The 23,927-nt window shown below is 37.4% G+C and overlaps 1 protein-coding gene across 1 annotated transcript in view; it reads left to right on the top strand.

Moving 5' to 3' along the window:
* Positions 1 to 5,325: 5,325 nt before the first annotated feature.
* LOC306847438 (cytoplasmic dynein 1 intermediate chain 1-like) overlaps positions 5,326 to 23,927 on the top strand; it is a gene marked incomplete at its 5' end in the record, with an annotated part of 37,167 nt that continues 18,565 nt past the window's right edge. Inside the window, 6 exons of the mRNA XM_079381392.1 lie at positions 5,326 to 5,332; positions 5,460 to 5,552; positions 9,674 to 9,836; positions 10,257 to 10,356; positions 10,539 to 10,664; positions 22,298 to 22,444. Of these exons, the coding sequence (XP_079237518.1) occupies positions 5,326 to 5,332; positions 5,460 to 5,552; positions 9,674 to 9,836; positions 10,257 to 10,356; positions 10,539 to 10,664; positions 22,298 to 22,444 (636 nt within the window). The remainder of the gene's footprint in view (positions 5,333 to 5,459; positions 5,553 to 9,673; positions 9,837 to 10,256; positions 10,357 to 10,538; positions 10,665 to 22,297; positions 22,445 to 23,927) is intronic.

The raw sequence follows: 23,927 nt of genomic DNA on the forward strand, positions 1-23,927 counted from the left end.
CATAACTGATAAGAAAAAACTAAGAAGAAACATAGTTATTTCAAAGAAAAAACGTCAAATTCAAACAGAATTTGAAATGGAACGCAGGGAATTCTGGGAACATCAGTTTACGGTTTTTCCCTGTAAATTTTACAGGAAGTTTCCGTTAACCATGTAACAGGTTTTTACCGTAGCATTTTCACAGTTTTTTACCGTTAAATCACGATAATTTTTTACAGTGTAGGACAGTAGTTCTCAACCGGGGGGCCAGGGCCTTAGCAAACTTCCAAGGGGGCCTCAGGATTACTTAAGATTATATAAGTTATTATTAATAAAGTAATTAATATAATAATATAACATATAATTAATATACTTAAAGGGGACCTATTATGCAAAAATCACTTTTATAAGCTGTTTGAACACAGTTGTGTGGCCGCAGTGTGTGAAAACAATGTTAAAAATCCACCAACTCATTTTTGTATAAAACCAATAAATCATAAACAGTCTCTCTAAACGAGCTGTTTCAGATTCTCCCTCTGTTCACGTCACCGAGGGGAAAAAATCCCGCTCATTGAGCAGAGGACACTGTAGTTAAATTTCATTTTCAAAGGAAATATCCCAGAAAAAATCGGTAACGTCCCCTAAATGTGTAGGAATCAATACCAACGCTTCGTGCGCGAACGTCAGCTCCAAACACAGTAAGTATCACACGTTTGTTTTCCAAATTGCTTTTCTGAAAGAGCTTTTTGGCACTCTGTAAGGCGTATTGCTAAAGCTATCATTGTCCCTTGTGTGTTTTCACGGATGCTGTCTTCAAGTGCTACCAGAATGATCATGAATAGGAATGTGGTGGTTAACAGTTGCAAATGAAAGCAATGTGAGTCGATCGCTTGAAGTTGTCGAGCTCACGATCAGAAGTGGGACTTATAAAGTTTGTGATAACATGAGACCAGCTATGTTGTTATTTGTGTCCCGCCGTGCTCCCTGTCTGTGTAATTCATAAACGCAAATTTATTATGCACAGTATAATCAGATGACTGACTTTGAAACAGAGTAGTTTACTGTAAAGATAACAGGCTTGTATTAATAGTGGAATGTTTATTTGCAAAGGCTAGCACTGCTAATGCCTGAGCTTGAGCTCTTGAAGCTCCGCCCTCTTCTCTGGGAGCAACAGCTAATTTGCATTGAAAGCAACATATTCAGCGCATTTGGGCTCATACACTAAACGTGGCAATTTTAACAAGCTATAAAAATTTGTCTGTGGGGTATTCTAAGCTAAAATTTCACATACGCTCTGGGGACATCAGAGACTTATTTTACATCTTGTAAAAAGGGGCATAATAGGTCCCCTTTAAATGCAGTAATGTAATTACTGTAATTATTATTGATATATTCACGATTTAATATTAATATTTAATATTCTTAATTAATTTAATTACCTAATTGTTTAACATGCAAAAATTTGTAACTTTAAAATTCTCTAATTTGGTTTAAATGTAAAAAAAAAAAAAATCAAATGTAAAATTAAATGAAATCTTTTTTTTTCCACAGTGAATGAATATATTTAAGTTGATATGTTGACAGTTTCTTATTCCAGGTTCTATTAGTAATATAATGTAGTTAACAATTATATATACATATATGTGTGCGTGTATATATGTGTATGTATGTGTATATATATATGTGTGTGTGTGTGTGTGTGTGTGCGTGCGTGTGTATGTATGTGTATATATATATATATATATATATATATATATATATATATATATTAGTATAGTTATAGTCCAGTTATAGTTTATATAGTATAGTTATAGTTCGGTTAATATAGTCTAAAGCGGGCCTTGAAGTGAAAAAGAACTGCTGGTCTAGAAAGATTACTGATCTTAAGTAAACTAGTTTAAGATGCTTTAACATCATGAAAACTGTGAGCCTGACAAGTGTACCGTAATTCTCCTTCAGCACTGATGTTTCCATGACCACGTCCATCTGTGAACCATTTGCGTCTGGTATATCGCGTGCAGTGTCTTTAGAGCGGGAAGTGCTAAGATCCTCCTTACCACATTCAGAGGCATTCGCTCTCGCACTCTCCATAACATATCAAACGTTTCCACCGCTACTCTAATATGTGATAACCAGAACTAATCTTTCACATACCCTTCACCCAGCCATTGCACAAATAGCGATTTCTGTTGTCTAATTAAGCAGTTAATTCGCTCGGGTGTCTTGAGTCCTGTACCCTGAGATAAGCTTGTGGTTGTAAGGATGGAAGTCCCATTTTGATTGATTGCTTCTGCTGTGTTGGTCATTACGACTAGCAGCGGTGGATTTGAATTGCTCGAGCAGCTTGAGGAAACCGAGAAGGGATTGAAGGCAGGTAAGGTCCCCAGTTTCATCAACCTGGCAAGCAGGGTGGATGCTTCATAATGTTCCTTCTCACCGAGTGAACCTGTATTTAGCACCAGGGTAGAGTGTGCTAAAGCTGTCTCGTTTATCCATCGCTTCTTCGCTTTCAAGCCTTCTAACCGATCCCTTGATGCCATGTTGGTTGCCGTCACCACATGGGAAAAGCAAATAAACATTCTGACTGGGATAAGAAGGTCAGATGCATTATAAATGGATTAAAGGGCATAGTTTAATTTACAAATTGGCTTGAAAGTTCCCTCACTGAATTTTGGAACGAAGTGTTGATGTTTTTCCGAGCGATATGGGGTGTCACGAAAACATGCTTTGGCCAAAAAGCCACAGGGATCTGCAGATATATTGCAAACTTCTTGAACATTGTTTGCAAACCTTTTGACCACAACCATGAATCAGGGTTTTTGTTGATTTGTCCCCTGTCTGTGTGGTCAACGTGGCTTTGTGCAAATGACTTTCCTCTAGACCTGGTCATATCAGGTCACATCCTTCTCCAGACTTGGACATCCCAATTCAAAACCTTCTGACATAGTCTGTCTAGCATGTGGGTATTCTGGTATGCAAGAGGTGTCCCGATCTTTGCCTGTGCTATTTTCTGACAGGCCCTAGAGAAAAGGAACAAACTGGAAATGAATGGGAGGGCTCTTTCTTCCTCTCGGGGCAAAAACAGATGAGAGAGAAAGAGAAACAAGGCCAGAGAAGTCCATGGTGGTGTGGTCGGCCTGGGCTGGCTGGCTGCCTGTCTGGGTCTAAGGACTCCTCTATTCCCCGCTGGTCTCTGGCTCAGGAGCTCAGTCGTATTCAGCAGCTAAACCACACTTGCTCCGGGCCAGACTCGGCTCACATCAGTGATCCCCATCAACCTCTGGGGAATCAATTGTCTCGGTGCTTATGCTCATATGCCATGGATTTAACTCACAGTGTGTACATACTGTACTAGTACAAAGCATTCAATTATTATTCTATGCACATTTGATTCAAACCAAACAAATAGGATTTGTATTTTAAGAGTGAGTAAATGTACTTTGTTTGCCTAGTTATGGTGGACATCATATTCAATTTTATGCAAATAAAAAGAAGGGCAGTACACTTTTGTTTGTTTCAAAAATCACCTCTACTTTAAGCTCTGCCTTAAAAACGTTACTGACAAACTGTTGTCATTCACCATTTCCTCAACTGCTTTTTAAAAAAGAAATGTAATCTATAGACAGTCTTCGTGTTTGGATATTTTTAAAGGCAAGTTTACAAAAATTATCCAATAATAATGCAATAATATTGCAGAGTCAGTTATAAGGTATTTGAGTTAGCAACAGTAATTGAGGCGGAGCTTAGTGGAATGTCAATTAAAGGGACAGTTTACCCAAAAATGGAAATTCTGTTATTTATTACTCACCCTCATGTCGTTCCAAACCTGTAAGATCTTCTATCATTTTAGGAACACAAATTAAGTTTTTTTTATGACATCTGAGAGCTTTCTGACCCTGCATAGACAGCAACGCAACAGAAACGTAGTAAGGACATCAATAAAAGTCCATGTGACATCAGGGGTTCAACCTTAATTTTATTAAACTACGAGAATAATTTTTGTGAACAAAGAAAACAAAAATAAGGACTTTATTCAACAATTTCCATTACTCCAGTCTCTACATGATCTCTAACATGATTCTTCAGGAATCATTCTAATATGTTGATTTGGTCCTCAAGTAACATTTCTTATTATCAATGTTGAAAACAGCTGTGCTGCCTAATATTTTTGTGGATATATGTTTTTCGAGATTCTTTGATAAATAGAAAGTTCAAAAGAGCAGCATTTATTATTTAAAATATAAATCTTTTGTAGCATTTTAAATGTCTTTATCTGTCACTTTTGATAAATTGAATGTATTATTGCTGAATAAAAGTATTTAAAAAACAAGCATTTAAATGATACTCCACGTTACTGCTAAGTGGCTTTCACAATGAAAAAAAAAAATAATGCAATTTTTCCTTCCAGAAACCTATTTTTAAACCCTATTGGATAAAGACAAATACAGGAAAAAACATTATTGTTTGAGATTAAACCCCAATAAAGGGGGCAAATCTGTCATACGACAGCGTAATTCACAACAATGTAAGAGACTGCATTCTTGCAAAGCTTAAATCATCGTAAAGCGTGCCTCCAGGCCCTTGTCCCCTCCTTAACTGGTGTGAACACAAATACACTGGTGTTAAGAGAGTCAGCCTCAACACGTCTGGCACGATGGGATCACTTCCTTCTGCAGACTGGGCACCCACTGTTAGCTCGACCCCGGATAATTAACCTCTGCCACTGGGGTTCAACAAGAAAACAATCCCACAGAGCTCTGTGTGTATGCTAGCGTGACTGTGTGTGTGCCCCGTCTACAGGTGCCTGTGAGGGTGTTAAGCGTCATCCTTCTCGCCATCTGCAGGCATGGGGCAGGGTAATGGAGAAGGCTAGGAACACATGCCCAGTGCTTCGGATGGCGTAGCAGGTGGCTGAAAGTGGGTTGCGCGAGGCTGGGTCTTTGACTGGGGTGACTAGGTTAATTAAGGGGTGAGTCTTCAGGGTCTGGAGGGCCCCAGGGCAGGCGTTTGGGGGGTTTTGGGGAAGGGGTTGCTCGAGTGCAGAAAGAGGTCATGCCACTCACCCGCTCCGCTTCCTGTGGGGTATCTGTCCCTCTCTTCACGAACGGACCTCTGGATTCATAAACTCACACAAACGCATGCACACGTGTAGCACATATGTTCTTTGAGACCTGAAGGAAGTGTTTTTTAACTGAATGTGTTGTTTCTCTAGAGCTCATGGTTGGGAAAATGCAGCTGTGCAAATCCACATTGAACCGAAAAAACAACATGCCGTGTTGATCCAAAACAAGGCATTGAGTTGAGCGCGTCTGATTAGTAAAGAGTCTGATTGTGAAATGAGTCTGGATGTCAGGTACAGAAGATCTGTAAGCTATTATTATGGAAGAGTCTGGGTCTCAGGGTGGGTCACAGGGAGGCAGTGATGTTTGGCAGGTGTCACAAAACAGAAACTGAACGTGACCTTTTGTGTGTCCTTTCAGAAGATGAAGAGGAGGATGAAGAGGTCACAGAACTGAAAGCTGGCCCAGAAAATGACCTGCAGGAGGAGGAAGAAAGCAAGGACACAAAGGAAGGTAAGAGATGATTCTTACAAAACCTGCCTTTGAGAATATCCAGGGGAAATGATGGAAAGACAGAAAAGATACATAAGCCAAATGGATTTGAATAATAATAATAATTATTTTTATTATTATATGTATTTATTTATTAATTTTTATGTAATTTAAATTTTGTATTCATATTAATAAAACCATTACAAAGTAGTACTACTTTATATTATTATATTATTTTATTTTTTAAATTATATTTTCTTATTTGAAAGCACCGTTTTTTTATTCCCTAATGCCAGAGGTGTAAAGAGTACCGAAACCATACTTGAGTAAAAGTACAGATACCTTACAGTGAAAGTTACTCCACTACAAGTTACAAGTCACCAATTCCAAAACAACTTGAGTAAAAGTCTTAGGGTGCTTTCACACCTGCCTCATTTAGTTCGGTTGAATCACACTAGAGTTTGTTTTCCCTCTTGGTGCGGTTCGTTTGGGCAGGTGAGAAAGCAGCAATCACACTCGGGTGCGCACCAAAACCGGACCAAACAAGCGCACCGAGACCTCCTTGAAGAGGTGGTCTCGGCATGCTTTCAAACAAACCCTGGAGCATTGTGGTGAGAACGCGGTCCGACTTCAAACAGACACAACTGCAAAAAGAACTGCACATTTTTGGACTAAACCAGCTGTGCTGTGCATTATGGGATGAGGAAGTGTTTGTTGACAGTTTGCAGTTTAGCATGGCAGGTCGCGGACAAACTTGGGGTTGTGAGGAGGTGCGGAGCCTCAAAGAAATTTGTAATAATAATGTAATAGCAGTGTGCTGTCTGCTGCATTTTACTCCTGTCTTTGTTTACTTCCGGGAGCACCGTAGGAATTTTGCCGCACACTCTTTCTGACCAATCGAAAAGCAGTTTAGGGAATGCGTTCAAAGACACATCTAGCCAACAAGTGAAGCGGATGTTGTCACATGACTGAATTTTGGTTCGTTTCAGCTGGTTTGGACCAGAGCAAACAGTGTGGTGTGAAAAGGAACCAAAACGGCTTAAAATAGCTACAATGTATAATTTTTTGCCTTTGGTCCGGACCAAATGAACCAAACTACAGATGTGAAAGCACCCTTAGAGTATCTGATTTTTACAGTACTTAAGTATTTTACTTATACTAAATATAGGCTCAAAGATGCACTAGTCAAAGAGACATTTCAGTCAAAAACTGTAATGTTGTGGAGAAGCTGGTGAAAACAGGCAGAAGCAAGGATCTTTGTGCAGGCATTTCATGGCAAAACTAGAACAAATGAGCTAAAAACCAAAGGGAACAAAGATCAGAATGACGGGCGAACAGACAACCATTACATTCAACAACTCACAAAGAACTCAAGAAACACTATATATATATATATATATATATATATATATATATATATATATATACAGGAGGCTAACAAGCTGAACAAGATAAGATATAAACTGACTGCAAACACCATGGGAGACAGGAAGTGACATAAAAGTCCAAGACAAGGCACGGAGAACATGTAACACAAACAAGAAAGAGCTGATTTGTGAGGAGAGCAATCACATTTATTTTCTAAAACCAAAATAAAATTGAACACCTCAAAATTGCAATAAATAAATAATAATAATAAAATAAATAAATAAAAACCCTAACCCTAAAAATTAAATTAAAAAGTCAAAGTCTTCTTGCACTGGATGTGCTGGTTTTTGCCTCATAGCCAGCTGCAGTCATGTCCTTATATATAAAACACCTGTGATTCACAACTACTTACTAAGGCACTCGCATTCATGTAAAGTAGCCTTGTTGACAAGTTTGGGTGAGTAAGGGCAAAACACAAAAGATATAGTACTTGCAGTGCCCTGTAGTTGTCGATATCACAGAAATAAAATTGTAGCCGAAATAAACTATTGCAGAAAAGCTATTTGCTATGCAAAATGTAATGTGTAACTGCTACACTCATTTCAAATGTACAAAATTGTAGCCGAAATAAACTATTGCAGAAAAGCTATTTGCTATGCAAAATGTAATGTGTAACTGCTACACTCATTTCAAATGTAGTGGAGTAAAGAGTACAGATACTCATTCAAAAATGTAGTGAAGTAGAGAGTAAAAGTTGCTAATATCTTTGATACTCAGTAAAACTACAAAGTATCTGAAAAGATACTCAAGTACAGTAATTAATTACATTTACTCAAATACTTTACACCTCTGCCTAATGCTGCAACATTCCTTAACTATCAAATATTATAGTATATTATAGTGTATAGTATAGCATAGTATAGTACAGTACAGTACAGTGTAGTGTAGCATAGTATATCACGGTATAGTATAGTATATTATAGTATAGTATAATCGAGGTATAGTATAGTATAATCAAGGTATAGTATAGTATAGTATATCAAGGTATAGAATAGTGTAGTACACTATAGTATATTATATTATCAGAAAGTACTGCATTTTATGCTCTAATGCTACAACATGGCACAACTAGAGCTATACGTTATATTATTTAAAAATATACTAAATTAGGTCTTTTTTTATTTTATTATTGTGTTAAAATTAGTCTGTTGTATTTAAAAGGATTTTTATGTTATAAAAAATGGTATAAGTCTATGATATATTCCAATTTAGATAGCAAACGTGTGTGTGAAGGTGTTTCAAAGGTCGTGCTCTATTAAACAAAAAAAATCTGTACACCAACAGCCTCCACATGGCTCAAATTTAACACATTTGACTTCTGTATGTTGGATGTTAGACGGAACAACATCTGCTCAGTTCAGACTCAACGAGAGAGATGTCTCTTTACAGTAAAGCCTGACGTTGAGGTACATGTTCTGCACACATGTTCCATAAGTGTTAATAGAAACCATAACAGATCTGTTAATAAATTACCCACACTGACTAAAATGGCATTCAATGAGGCTGTTCCACAAGGGCAATCCCTTCTGTGTTGGCATATCTGGGATTTTATTGTCGCCTTCTTTTGATGTTTCAAAGGGAAATGCATCCCGTTAGTGCTTAATAAGCCATGGGTGGAGTGACATGACATTGAAGGGATTATTAACATGATGTAGCACCTCTAATAATTTGCCGTGTGATTTACAGCTTGCGCAGTTATGTAAGACATGCGACGTAAAACCCTCCGCCAGTGAAGTAATTTATCTATCTTGCAATCACAGTACAGTTAGCATTTAAATCTATGATGCAAACATTTCCACTACTGTACAAGTCACATTTTTCCTACCTGTGCTGCTTTAGTAGTTTTTGTTTGGGCCTCGCACACGTCAAAATTCCCAAAGTCACCAAACAGGATCAACAAAGCGCTGAGTGGCCACTCGCGTGTGACCCTTGCAGCCGTATCAGATGGCTTTCTCGCCAGCCGGGGACTGGGCTTATCAGGCCGCGGCATTCTGGGTCAGGCCTGATCGAACTTTAATGTCACTAGACCCCAGCAAGTGGACTTCAAAGCGAGTGGAGAGTGCATTCTTTGTGCAAGTGTACAGGGTAAATAACTAGAGAGAGGCTGGACAGAGGCAGACTGTGAAAGCACACGAGGGCTTTGACTCCAAGCTGACTTTGATCACGCTTTTGTCTTCCTTATGAGTCATCAAAAAAGGCACGCAAATCAAGTGGGCTCAGATCAAAGGGACGGGCCCCTAATAGTCTGGGAGAAAATGGAGAAACGCAATAACATCAAAAACGGAGGAGAAAAACTGGGCGTGTTGTCATATGGAAAGACGGACTAAGAGCTGTGTGTGTTCGCTAATGTATTTGCTCATTCATTTATTGTTTATTTGTCATTTTTACGCCCATATCTCCCTTCTAATTGGCTTAACTACCTTCAAGGCTTGTTGGGAGTCAGGAAAAAGAATGCGGGCGAGTTTGTTTAGGTTCAGTTTGTAGTTACTGTTCATCGTTATGCTGTATGGCCATGATTTTGTCTGTGGTTAAATCCGTTTGTTAGTGTTATTGTATGTAAGTGGTAGGTATAAACACATAGCCCATCTTTGCGGTCGTGACATGCGCTTTTGTGTGTTTGTGTATTAAAATGTATGGCCTGTTCTGTGTTTATTTACTCGGCAGCTGTGTTTACGTCTTCATTTTGAGTTTTGTCGTGTGTGTGTGTGTATCAGGCCACCCGCGGGAGCTGACGGAGGAAGAGAAACAGCAAGTTTTGCACTCGGAGGAGTTCCTCATCTTCTTCGACCGCAGTATTCGTGTGATGGAAAGAGCTTTAGCTGAAGACTCCAACATCTTCTTCGACTACAGCGGACGAGACCTGGAGGATAAAGAGGGGTGAGAAAGTGATCCGTAACACAGATGATTTCGAAGTTATGAAGGATTTTATCTATTTATTATTTAATATAATTTATTAATTAATTTATTTAGTATATTTTATTTCAATATTAAAGGGATAGTTAACCCAAACATGAACATTTTGTCATCATTTACTCACACTCACACCCAAACCTGTGTAATTTACTTTCTTATGTTATACATCAAAGAAGAAATTAAGAATGATGTAATGAAACAGTTGATGGTCCCCATTGACTTTCATTTCTTTCCCTACTATGGAAGTCAATGGGGGCCAACAATTGTTTGGTTCTATCTATCTATCTATCTATCTATCTATCTATCTATCTATCTATCTATCTATCTATCTATCTATCTATCTATCTATCTATGTCAATGTTAATAAGAGTATCTCCCTGTCAGTGATCTGCAGGGTGGCTCCAGTCTCTCTCTCAATCGTCTGTTCTATGATGAGCACTGGTCAAAGCATCGGGTCATCACCTGTCTGGACTGGTCCCCTCAGGTAGACTGACCTCCCTCTCTGACCTCCTGTATGTGTCAGCACCTGTTAATTTAAAAGGGAGAATCCTCCCATTCTTTGTCTCTGAGTCAGCTTTATCATCCTCTTCTCTGTTCTCTCTCTCTCTCTCTCTCTCTCTCTCTCATCTTTATCCTGCCTTTACTCTCTTCTCTCCATATTTCCAGTACCCTGAGCTCTTGGTGGCCTCCTACAACAACAATGAAGATGCTCCTCATGAGCCAGACGGTGTGGCTTTGGTGTGGAATATGAAATTCAAGAAGACCACACCAGAGTACATCTACCACTGCCAGGTGAAAACCCTTAACACAACACAAAGTTACACCCTTACCCTCCAAAAATAACGTCACACTGATTATTAAGGGAGTGAAAATTGTGCAGGAAAATGTTAAAGAGATGAAATTGTATGAAAATGGGATTATTTACTCACCCATGTGTCATTCCAATTCTGTAGAGGTTTTAACTCTGTAGAACTTGAGAGAAGATATTTAGACTAATCTTGGTAACCAAAGAGTTGCTGGCAGCTATTGACTTCCATAGTATATTTATATAGTATATTTGTAACTTAAAGGTAAGTAAATTATGACAGAATTTTAATTTTTGGGTGAACTGTCCCAGACATTGTAAACAAATTTGTTTTTAGCTATTTATTTTAAAGTTTTAACTTTTCGCAGAGTTAAAAATACATTTATTGTTGGGTTTATTGTTACATACTGAATGCTATATTGCAAACTGTTTAAAAAGCTGTAGGCAGCATGTAGTACATACTATGCAGTAAGCGTCTCACTAGTATCCTATTCCAAAAATACCAGTAGTATTCTAAGCACTTCATACTCAATACCACGACTGAGGTGCCCTTGAGCAAGGCACTGAACCCCCAAAGGCTCCCCGGGTGCCGAAACATAAATGGCTGCCCACTGCTGTGATTGTGCACTTTGGATGGGCCAAAGTACATACATACCGTATGTAACTTCACTTCACTTCACTTCACAAAAAATTTATAATAAAACTAATTGGAAAGCCATGATAAAGGAAGTGGTAGCTTCAATAAAAAGGAGATCTAATGGAGCATACCACTTCAGATGACTAAATGCATTTAAATGAGCCTAAGGTGATTTAATTAAAGGTACATGCTGGCCTTGGAGTACCGCAGCGGAAAAGAACACCTTATTACGGTGTGTGTCCGCTTGGGTCAAACCAAAAAAATCCTGAGGTTTGTGTGTAAAACTTATCTGATGTCGGTTTTGATGCTAATTATAAAAGACTCAGGGTTGAGAGTCTTTTCAGGGAGACGACCAAGTAAGCAAGTCTGGGAGGCGACAGCCTGGTGCAAGGGAGAGATATTAGAGAGACATTTCTGTAATAAAAAAGATGTGGCTTACCACTTCCTAATCCTACCAGCCGCATATGTTTGCCCACCCACATGGACTGCTCATGCATGTGCTGCTTTTCCAGTGCCCAGCACCTCTCACACGCACACAGACGGATACGTACACATGCTCGTTTACACACACAGTTACAACCAAAGCATACTCAGACATGCCATATTGCACATGCTTAAAAACAACAGACTTTCGTATTTGCACAACTTTTTTAAATTTGCGTTTTAATCTTTTTTTCTAACTGAATTTAGAATTGAAACTCATTTTCAATTCTATCAATTCAAATATAATTTTAAGGATGTCAACGGCTTACAGACTGCAAACATTTATGGGTTTAAAAATTGTTTGTAAAATATCTGTTTCAGTTTTGTTTCATGGTTTCATAATTAGAACTTTTTTTTGGTAGAAAATTTGACTCTTTATTTTACAATTGTGGTATAATTTTTTTATTAAAAAATGGTCAGTTAAAAGCTTGCTTAACCATCTGGAAATATTGATTATGAAATATTAATTGAACCTCAGGAGGTCAAACTAAATATTAGTTTTTTTTATTTTATGTTCATTTTAAATGAGGTTTACAAGCTTGTTAACAGAATGTGGGAAATGAAAATGGGCGGTTGAAAATATGTGAAATATGTGATTTTTAGAAAAATAAAACATGAAATAAACATTAAAGCTAATGACCCTGCAAATTTAGGCTAAATTCAGCTGTTGCTGAATAAGGGATAAATGGATAGTTTGGGACCAAATGCTGATTTGTAGTTGTTAAATTTATTTCTAATAAATTAGACACATCAGTATTTCTTGCAATGAATTTGGGTGACCGGATTTAATGGTGAGCACTACAAATTGTGTAAAAAAATTGAAGATTATTATACATTTGTCTTCCCAGGGTCCAAATTATGCTATTTCTTGGGAGTAATAAGACACTAGAATAAACAGTATTTTATAGAAAGTGCCTTGTGATTGTGTTGTCACACAGGAGCATAAATGAAGACTCCCTTTGACATGCCTCACTCTGTCCTTTTCTTCTCTACATTTCAGTGCTATAAAAAGATGGGATGTATAGAAAGCATATATAAAAATAAAAACGCAAGATGAATAACACAATGGCATTTCACAGCTTTCCGTAAGAGCGGCCTGAGGTTCAACCATCCTTTTTTCATCACAAGGAGAGAAATGGAGAGAGAAGCACAGGATCTCCAAACATTTGGCCGTTGGCTGAGGATGAAAAAGGTTGGGCCAATTTGCAGTGATATTGTTTTTCGCTCTGGGCTCTGTTCTAAACGGCAGTGCTACCCGCTCACTAGACCGGGAATCTGACGGGTCTTAATGTGCGAGCATGTTCTGCCGCTTAACCTCCCCAAACCACACTGATCTTATTCCCTCTGAGGTACACGCATGCAAGAGCCATATACTCATCCCCCACACGCTCATCTCCTCTCTTCTTCTCCCCTCCTATTCTCCCTTTGCGGCTTCCCTCACTTTTGGCAGGCCGTGCGGTGGAGTTCAGCAGTTTTGCAGTCGTTTTTCCAGATTTACCCACAGCCGCCACTTTCATGTGCTGGATACTTCAGAAACCCTCCCTCCAGCACCGCTGTCTCCCACTTTTCCCTCAGTTTCTCTTTTTGCTGTTCCATCTTTACCTCTTTTTGTCACATTTCTCTCTCCTTATACTTCTTCTCACACTCTAGTTCCGTTAGTGAGCTGACTCGCTTTCTACTTAGGCAGGTTCCTAGCCATTATGGAATCTCATAAGTGATCGTACTGCATGCGCAGCACCTCCACACACCACATAAATAGCACTTATCATGGGAAACTCGACTCACAATTTATTTCAGTAGAATTTGCCATTAGCTTGTCACTAAGCTTACAGAGTGATTCTCTAAAAAGCATTAAAAATCATCGTTTTATTTGTTTATTTGAAGATTCAGGATTGCCTTCAGCTCAAAGTATGGGGTCGGTAGGATGTTTTCTAACATTTTTTATGCTCTTCTTAGCATTTATTTAATAAAAAAATACAACAAAACAGTAATACTGTGAAATATTACAATTTTAAATAATGTTTTTTTCTGTAGCAAAGGTGAATTTTCATCTGCAGTTACTCAAGTCTTCAGTGTCACATGATCTTATAATCATAATCAATAGTGCTGCTTAATATCTTTAGTATAAACAATGATAAAAAAAAATCAGAATTCATTTTAATTTAAATGTGTTTACTATCACTAATAGTTTAAGAAATAAGGTAGTTTTTACGGCATTACGGCAGGCTAAGATACTATTTTTTGTTAATATTCTAAATGAGACTAAAGGCAATAGTAAAAGGGTATGGCAAACTATTAATAAACTGATAAAGAAAGACATTAAATCCTGTAATAAATGTTTAGAATTGGATTTTAAAAGAAGTATAATTGATAAACCTGATGAAATTGCTGATGCATTTAATAATTACTTCGTTGACTTTTTTTTTTACTTTGTTGAAATTTTAGTGATAAATTTGGAATAAGAAAATTAAATAAAAAATTAAATCAGCGAATTTAGTAAAATCTGCATTTCATTTTACAACAGTTACAGAGAGTATAATTCAGAATATTATAAAAGATTTTAAAAATTCCAATGCCAAAGATATAGATGGTTTAGACTGTAATTAAAAAAAAAATAATAGTGATGTCTTTTTAACACCAATTACTCATTTTGTGAATTTATCAATTAGACAATCTACATTCCCAAGTTGTTGGAAAACGGGGTTAGTTACCCCAGTTTTTAAGACAGGTGATCCAACTAATGTGGTAAATTATAGGCCGATTTCAATTTTATCAGTAGTGTCTAAAATAGTACCTGATCAAATTGTGAATTTCGTAGATATACAAAATTTATTGTGTCCTATGCAATTTGGGTTTGGTAAACAGCATTCGACAGAAACTGCTGTATGTTATTTTATTGAGCAAGTTCGGTCGAAATTAGATAAGGGTGGGGTTGTGGGTGTTGTGTTCCTTGATTTACAAAAGGCATTTGATACACTAAATCACCATATTTTATTATCTAAATTATCACATTTAAATTTTTCGGAAGATACAATAAAATGGATCGAGTCTTATCTTACATCAAGGAAACAGTGTACCCAGATTAATACATACATATCTTCTTTAAGAAATTGTCCCACAGGGGTTCCTCAGGGGTCAACCCTGGGGCCATTACTCTTTAGTTTGTATTTGAATGATCTTCCAGCTGTTTGTCCTGATGTACAGTGCCCTCCAAAAGTATTGGAACAGTAAGGCCAATTCCTTTACTTTTGCTGTAGACTGAAAACATTTGGGTTTGACATCAAAAGATGAATATAAGATGAGAGATTAACATTTCAGCTTTTATTTACAGGTATCTTCATCTGGATCTGATACACAACTTAAAAGATAGCACCTTTTGTTTGAACTCACCCATTTTTCATGTTACCAAAAGTATTGGAACAGATAGAATTAACATAGATTAAAGTGAAAAAGTAAAGTAAAATTTAGTTGCAAATCCTTTGCTTTCAATAACTGCATCAAGCCTGTGACCCATTGACATCACCAAGCTTTTGTATTCTTCTTTTGTGATGCTTTTCCAGGCTTTCACCGCAGCCTCTTTCAGTTTTGGGGGGTTACTCCCTTCAGTCTCTTCTTTAGCAGGTACAATGCATACTCTACAGGGTTTAAGTCTGGAGATTGACTTGGCGAGTCTAAAACCTTCCACTTCTTGCCCCTGATGAACTCCTTTGTTGTTTTGGCAATATGTTTTGGGTCATTATCTTGCTGCATGATGAAGGATCTCCCAATCGGTTTGGTTACATCTTTCTGTAAATTGTCAGACAAAATATTTCTGTAGACGTCTGAGTTAATTTTGCTGCTGCCATCATGTGTTACATCATTAATGAAGATTAATGAGCCTGTCCCAGAAGAAGCGATGAAAGCCCAAGCCATTACATTACTTGTGTAATGTGTACTATAATGTACACCTGTGCACACTGTGTTTCAGATGAGCTTGTATGTTTGGGATCATGAGCAGATCCTTTCTTTCTCCAAACTTTAGCCTTTCCATCACTTTGATCCATAAAATCAGTCCATAAAACCTTGTCCCAGAATTTTTAAGGCTCGTCTCCTATTCTTCTTTCTAATGAGTGGTTTGCATCTTCTGGTGTAGCCTCTGTACTTTTGTTCATGAAGTCTTCTGCGAACAGTAGATTGTGATACCTTCACTCCTGCCCTCTGGAGGTTGTTGCTGATGTCACTAACAGTTGTTTTAGGGTCGTTCTTTACAGTGGTCAAAATGTTTCTGTCGTCAACTGCAGATGTTTTCCTTGATCTACCCGTTTGAGGTGTGTTACTTAGTACACCAGTGGTTTCTTTCTTCCTCAGGAGATTACAAAGGGTTGTACTTGCTATTGCCAGTGTTTGTGCAATGGTTTGATTGATTTTTAATCTTCTCTCAGCTTCACAGTTGCTCGTTTTTCACCCATAGACACCTCTCTGGTTTTCATGTTGGTTACACGTCTAACTAACTATAAATGCAGTCTGCACAGATCTGAAACTGAGCGCAGATATTCAGTGATATTTATTGTTTGAATAATCAATTAAATAGGACACACCAGGGCAACAAAACACACCTGTCAGTCACATGTTCCAATACTTTTGGTAACATGAAAAATGGGTGGGTTCAAACAAAAGGTGCTATCTTCAAAGTTGTGTATCAGATCCAGATGAAAATACCTGTAAATAAAAGCTGAAATGTTAATCTCTCATCTCATATTCATCTTTTGATGTCAAACCCAAATGTTTTCAGTCTACAGCAAAAATAAAGGAATTGGCCTTAATGTTCCAATACTTTTGGAGGGCACTGTATATATTCAAATGTACACAGATGACACTGTGATTTATGTACATGACAAAACAAAAGAAATGACAAAAATATTGGATTGGTTTACTCAGTGCTGCTTAACATTAAATGTTCAATAGAAGCTTCAAGTCTTTTTGAATTCTTTGATCTTTTCAATTTTTTCTTATTGTATTACCTCATGGTTGCAAGCAGGTCTTAGACCTTTATATACTTTGTATAAACCTGCTCTAAAAGTATTCGATAAGAAACCTTACAGGTATCATCATTGTTTGATTATTAATAAGTAATTGTTTTTTACTTTTGACAATTTTAGTGTGTTTTATAATTGTTGTTTAATGTACAAATTTGTTAACAATCTTGCACGCACATTCACCCTTGAAAGAATTAGTTTTCTCTTGTATTAAAAATATAAGACAAACTAGAGCTTCATCTAGAGGTGATTGTGCAGTGGATTTTAGAGCTACTGATTTTGGTCGTTCAGCTTTCTCTGTAAGGGCTGTTAATAACTGGAATAATTTACCAATTACTATAAGACAGTGTTCTACCTTAGCACAATTTAAGCTACATTTGAAAATATGCTTAAAGACGAGTCAGGTGTGTGACCATTGAGTATTTCTGTATTTTGAATGAAACTTTGGTGAGTTGTACAATTTTTATAATTGTAGGATGATGCTTTTGTAGTATTTATAGGGAATATTTTGTAGAAATTTGGATTGTAGTTTCTATGTGGGGGATTATATTTTTTTTATTTGTTAAATTGTGGAGGGATTTTACTGTAAATGGTATTATACTGATGTTTTTGTCACATAATTTGTTTTGTATTTTCCTGCCCAGGGACAGCAGATGAAATTTAGCTGTAGCTAATTCTGGGGCAGTTTTTTGACTGTCTATTGTCCCTGTCAAATAATGAATTTAAAAAAAAGAAAAATCGTACGATGCTACGAGAATACTTTTTGTGCACAAAGGAAACAAAAATAATGACTTTATTCAACAATTTCTTCTCTTCCGTGTTTGTCTCTGCCGTGCATTCACGAGAGTACCAAGATGCATGCATGTGATGCTGCTGATGCAGGAGTTGGCATTCTGACATAGAACCCAGATGTGCTGTGCCTTGCTTAAGATCATTGTACAATGATTCGGAAATCTTCATATTGAATTTCGAATGCGTTTTTCGTATTCGTCTTCCTTTCCTATCAAAAAGCTTGCTATGGATGCGAAAACGCAGAAAATCGAACCTGGTCCAAATTTTTTTATGATGGACGAAAGTTTCGTAGGCAGTGTGTAAACGGGATTGACACAACATGAGGTCATATTTATTTTTTAACGTGCGAATATTTTGGACGAGAATTTCGGACTCGAAATTCGAATACAGGTCTTCCTTAAGATTGATTAGTACTATTCGTTCAGTTGATCCACTGACTAGTCAATTTTAAAATTGTGTAGTATCATTATCTGTAGACCAAAAGTAAAGGTTTTTAGAATTTATTTAGAAACCAAGTGTTTGTAAACAGAATTTTGAGCAGCTGTAGTTTAAAGCTAGAACAAGAAATACATTATCTTTAGTAAACCTTGAATTGAACCAGAAACAATTGGCATGTTTAGTTGATGAAATTGAATGAAATAAATCTAGTTTGAGGAGGAACCAATTCACTTTATAAGTGCACTGCAAATCAAATGAAATTGAGCATAAATCTACATTTCATCGGAATTTGTCTATGCTAAGAATACTGTTCATTCAAATTGACTAGGACACGGCCATTCTTTACTCTTGTCCTAAGGTAAAAGAGAGAGCGATCAAACTACTCTCATTCACTGGCTTCTCCTCCATTGTTCTTTAAAACGGAGATATGGTATTACATGGCCTGTGCCAGTAACCGCAGAGTGACAAAATCCGTGGGGTGCCGTTTCGGAAAAAAAAAAAGAAGTAGGGAGCGAAGGATGCTGGTGGAAGACAGAGGAGTGCATCTGGAGCTGATAAGCTTTGCTGAGAACCACATGATTGTGGTGCTTCAGGAGGAGGCGGCAGTGAATGTACTGTCTGTTACACGGTCATCTCCTCCCTGACAAATGGCTCCAACTTTTTTTCCTCTTTTCCCTTTCGGCCCGCAAAAAGAGGGGCAACAAAGGAAGGGAGTGTTCCTCATGCCATCTCTCCTCATTGGGTTAGTCCTGTGGATTATCCCATACTGAACCATTCTCATTGATATTATCATGTCCCCATGCACTTAGTCCCAGTGAAACCCATTAAACTGCAGGAAAGTGTTGTGGGATTGTGTTTTCACTTGCATTTTACTTTCAATTTGACTTTCATCAGATCTTCGGGTTGGTAGACATCAAGCTGAGCTTGTAATGAGAAATATTCTCAATTAAATCAGTGAAATGACTGCATTGCCAGAAGGCTGGAAAAGTGAAATTTGAACTCAGGAGGGAACAACAAACAGGAACTTTCCTTACATTAACTGTACACCCACAAAAATATCTAAAAAGTAACATTGTGCTACCATGATTTTGTTGGTAATGTATATTCATTTTAATATAGACAACATTTTTGGGTTGTATCCCACCTGTATGATTTTATGCTTGGGTGCCAGTTGAAGCAGGTCGATATCTGAAAATTACTAAAAAGACAGTCAACCATTGAGACAAAGTGAGATCATTTCAGTAGCAAAAGCTTGCTAGAATAATGGTATTTATGGCTTCCAGTAAACTAAGATGGTAGTTTCAGGCGTTGAAGATAGACGGATCTTAACCCACACTCACCATATGGTGTGAATATACAGCCTTTTCATCCCTTTTCCTCTAGCGTCTTGTGCCTTTGCCATGTTTAGATTATGACTTTAAAGAGAGTTCAAATACTTGTCATATTTATCTGCGTTTCGTTATGGAGCAAAAGGTCTCTCTGGATTTATGTGGTTACGGTAATGAGGGAATTATACATCAGATGTTTTATAAACTGAGATTGCCCTATGACATGTTATTCATCACTAAAGGCCCGTTCACTTCGTGTCAACAGTGTCCAATGCATTGAACTTTATGGAGTGAAGCGATGACTACAGCACTACTCAAGTTAACGTTGTTTTTTTGCACGTTTTTTGCAATTTTCACATAATTGCCAACAAGAAACTGTCAGACATTATGAATGCCTTTTTTCATTGAACAGGTACATTCACACAAATCAGATACTCCAAAACTTATCCAATCAAATGTAAACAAGTAATCTGTTAAGCCAAAGACTTCAGCTTAGCTTTAAGAAAAGAAAACGGATAGATCGAGTCGTCAGAGGTTGCTGCAGGACACAGTGATGATCCCACAGCGGACGAGTCAGATAAAAACAGAGGCCTGCGGTGTAAGGATAGAGGCCAGAGATGGCCGTGATTGGCTGTTGGCTGGACTGCTCTCCTGAGCTGAAGTTTCAGGTTACGATACTTCATTAAGTCTCTGATTAATGGCTTCATAGTGTAGTTATTACCCTCTTGTTGTGGTGACCCCAGCTCATGTTCATTAGCCCAGTAATGAAGCGCTGGTCTGGGTAGCGTGTCCCTGACACATGACTATAGGAGAGAGAGAGAAAGAGACTTGGTTCAGAGGTCGGATTGTGGCTCTGATTGAAATAGGCGTGTATTTAAGCAGCAATGTTCCCCTGTCTCTGTGTTAGTATTCAGGACTGACTGATCATTAATCACAGAACTGAGATCGTTTTCCAGCAGTACTGGCAATCAGACTAATCAAGACTTGAGTGAAACTTTTCAACCTCTTAAAAGATACTAATCAATTTATTAACTGAAATGTTGGCTTTTGATATCCAGTGATTGTATTATTGCAGCCGGTTTAGTGTGTTGTTGCACGTATCTGCTTTCCATTTTATTTTCTACAATAACGTAGTTAGGGGTGGGAATCATAAGAAATCTAAAACAGTTCTTGGAAAAGGTGACTTAGTGACTACTCATTTATTCAGTATTCATTGTCTTTTTAAATGTGGCATAAGTGCAAACCAATTATTGGCTTTAACTGTATTACATAATGCTGAACAAACAAAAATTGTGGAGACATTTAATTTATTCTATTGTATTTTATAAAATATCACTGATTATAGAACTCGCAAGTTGTAAGCTGTATGTGTTTGATTCACTAAAAAGAACCAAATGACTTATCATTTGGTTCTTTTTAAGGTCTCTTAATGACTCTTAAGTCACTTATTCGTGAATCGGTTGGAATACACTGTTGCGCTGTATGGTTTTGATTCACCAAAAAGAACCTGCTCACGAGAATCATTTGTTCGTGAATCGTTTTGGGTGTACGTGCTGTATGACTTTGATTCACTATAAAGAACAGGCTCAAAAGATTCTTTTGTTTGGAAATCAGACTACTCACTTTGTACTGTATGACTTTGATTCACCAAAAATAATAATCTCAGAGTCATTTGTTCGTGAATTGGATTCTGAAAACCCTGGTTGCACTCTTTGGTTTTGATTAAAAATAACTGAGTTATTTGCTCGGGAATATGACCACTCACTTCACGCTGTGTGGCTTTGATGCACTAAAAAGAACCGACTCGAGTAATTTGTTTAGGAATCAGACTCTTCACATCTCACTGCATGGCTTTCATTCAGAAAAGACTCATGAGAGTCATTCAAGAATCAAACTACATTGATCACAGAATGAATTCTATATGTTTTGCACTGTAGATTCAGTAATGCTGTAGCTGCAAGAGTATTTGTTTAGAATTATGCAATTGCAACAACCATTAATGAAACACAACATCATTCGATTCCTGTATGTAAATGAATGGAATAAGCACCGGTTTTTGATATTTATGTATTTCTCTCTCAGGCTGCAGTCAATCACAGTCAGTCATGCATTTCAAAATTTTCAAAATAATCTCCAGTCCAACCATCAAACACTTTTGTCTTAATGCGTTCAAACTTTAAACCAGATTGGCCTACGTGTCCTGAGTGTAAATAAACTCAACTCGCCTTTATTTTTACCCCTCCAACATAGTTTATTTTGAGTCCTTTTAAAAAACCATCTCGCATATGAGGCTGCTCCTGAACCCTCTTAGAAGCTGTATTTTTTTAGAGGGGGGAACGAATTAAAGAAAAGAGAAGCGTGTTTTCTTTTTCTCTGGTTTGTTTTCCAGTCACTTTAAAATGAACTCTGGGTGCATGACGAGAAGGCCGCAGATGGTGCGGTATACGATGGGAGACATAGTCATATATATAGTCATAGTCTTTGCTTTACAGATGACTGGAGAGCGCTATGAAAACACGCTTTTTACACTTCTGTCCTGACGCTGTCACACCATGGCGAAAAAGGCAGTTTTGCAAGTAAAACAAAATACCGTCGTCTCCTTGCTGTCAGTAATTGGTCTCCTGAGATAATTGTAAAAGTGCTTAGTAAGGGCGCTACAGAGAATTTGGGTTGAAAATATGTAAGCATGAGGACACGTTTCATGTCACAGGCACTGAAGAGGAACCAAAAACTCAATAAAAGTGAGATGGAGGGAAAGTTCAAGGCAAAGGCTGTCACAACAAAAGGCCGCACTTTTCGCTCTAGTGCACTCTGTTTATGATGCTGTAATATAAAACTGCTGCTCCCACAATCCCTACCATAGTCTTCATCTCCATTTTTCTTTTGTCTTTTGTCCTAAACGTTTTGTCTTGTCATCTCTTTTCCAGTCTCCAGTGGTGTCCGTGGGTTTTGCTCGGTTTCATCCTAACCTGTTGGTGGGTGGCACATACTCGGGGCAGATTGTTCTCTGGGACAACCGAAGTCACAGAAGAACGCCGGTTCAGAGGACCCCCCTGTCAGCTGCAGCACACACAGTAAGAGAACCTACAAATACAATCATCAATTACACTCCATCATGAATTCAGTCTTATTCTATGGAACATTTAAGGAGTTATATCAGAATGCCCAAGCCACTCTTTTACACACAATGAAAGTGAATGGTGGTTATGACTGTCAAGCATGATTTTCAATGAGTAACGAATTAAATCTTAGTCTGTTTTACTACCCAGAGCTCAAAGAGTAATTTCTTGTGAAAAAATGTGCTTAATTGTACTGAATGTTCACTTGTAGTGTACTTAGTGAGTGAAGTGAAGTGACATACTGCCAAGTATGGTGACCCATACTCGCAATTCGTGCTCTGCATTTAACCCATCCAACGTGCACACACACAGCAGTGAACACACACACACCGTGAACACACACCCGGAGCAGTGGGCAGCCATTTATGCTGCGGCGCCCGGGGAGCAGTTGGGGGTTCGGTGCCTTGCTCAAGGGCACCTCAGTCGTGGTATTGAGGGTGGAGAGAGCGCTGGACATTCACTCCCCCCACCTACAATCCCTGCCGGCCCGAGACTCGAACCCTTTGGATTACGAGTCCAACTCTCTAACCATTAGGCCACGACTTCCCCACATATGATATTTAAAAGAAAACTGTACTTATAATAGATAATTAATGAAATAAAAGGCCTCTTAAGTATACTTTCATGACCGTTTCTTAAAACACTTTTAATAAGTGCACTTAATAATGATCAAATTAAAGGTTTACTTTAAAGTACATTTTAATAAATTTTGTCATACACTGGCGTGTGGACTAACATATTAAAGCACATGTAAAGTACTTGATTATAATTTTATAATCATGTATTGTACAATTTTACAGTTGAAGATTTAAATGGAATATTTTAAATGCACTAAATTACTGCCTCATCATTGCAAATGTCAAATTATAAATAAATTTAAATACGTTTAATTACACATTTTAATGCTTGACAGTATATTCGGCAATGCACTTTTCAAAAATTATAAGATGACATATAAAGATATACCTAAATCTTACTATATTAAGTGGGTCAAAAAAGCACTCTCAAGTTCAACTAATTGCATTTAATATAAATTGTAACTTTTTTACATTTTAATTTATTTGCAACTAATCCATTTAGGAGTCTGAAAACATTACATTCAGTTCACACTTAACTATATTCCTTTATATTATTTACATCATAAGTTCTCTTTTTTTAAAAGAATGCTAAATTGAAATGATTATGTGATGCCAAGGCTAAATTTTCAGCAGCCATTACTCCAGTCTTCAGTGTTAAAAATCAATATATATATACATATATATATTTATATATATATGACTAGACCACAAAACCAGTCATAAGTAGCACGGGTATATTTGCAGCAATAGCAAACAATACATTGTATGGGTCAAAATTATCGATTTTTCTTTTATGGCAAAAATCATTAGGATTAGATGTTCCATGAAGATATTTTGTAAATTTCCTACTGTAAAAATAT

Source organism: Barbus barbus (assembly GCF_936440315.1).
Source record: "Barbus barbus genome assembly, chromosome: 27".
NCBI classification, from domain to species: Eukaryota; Metazoa; Chordata; class Actinopteri; order Cypriniformes; family Cyprinidae; genus Barbus; species Barbus barbus.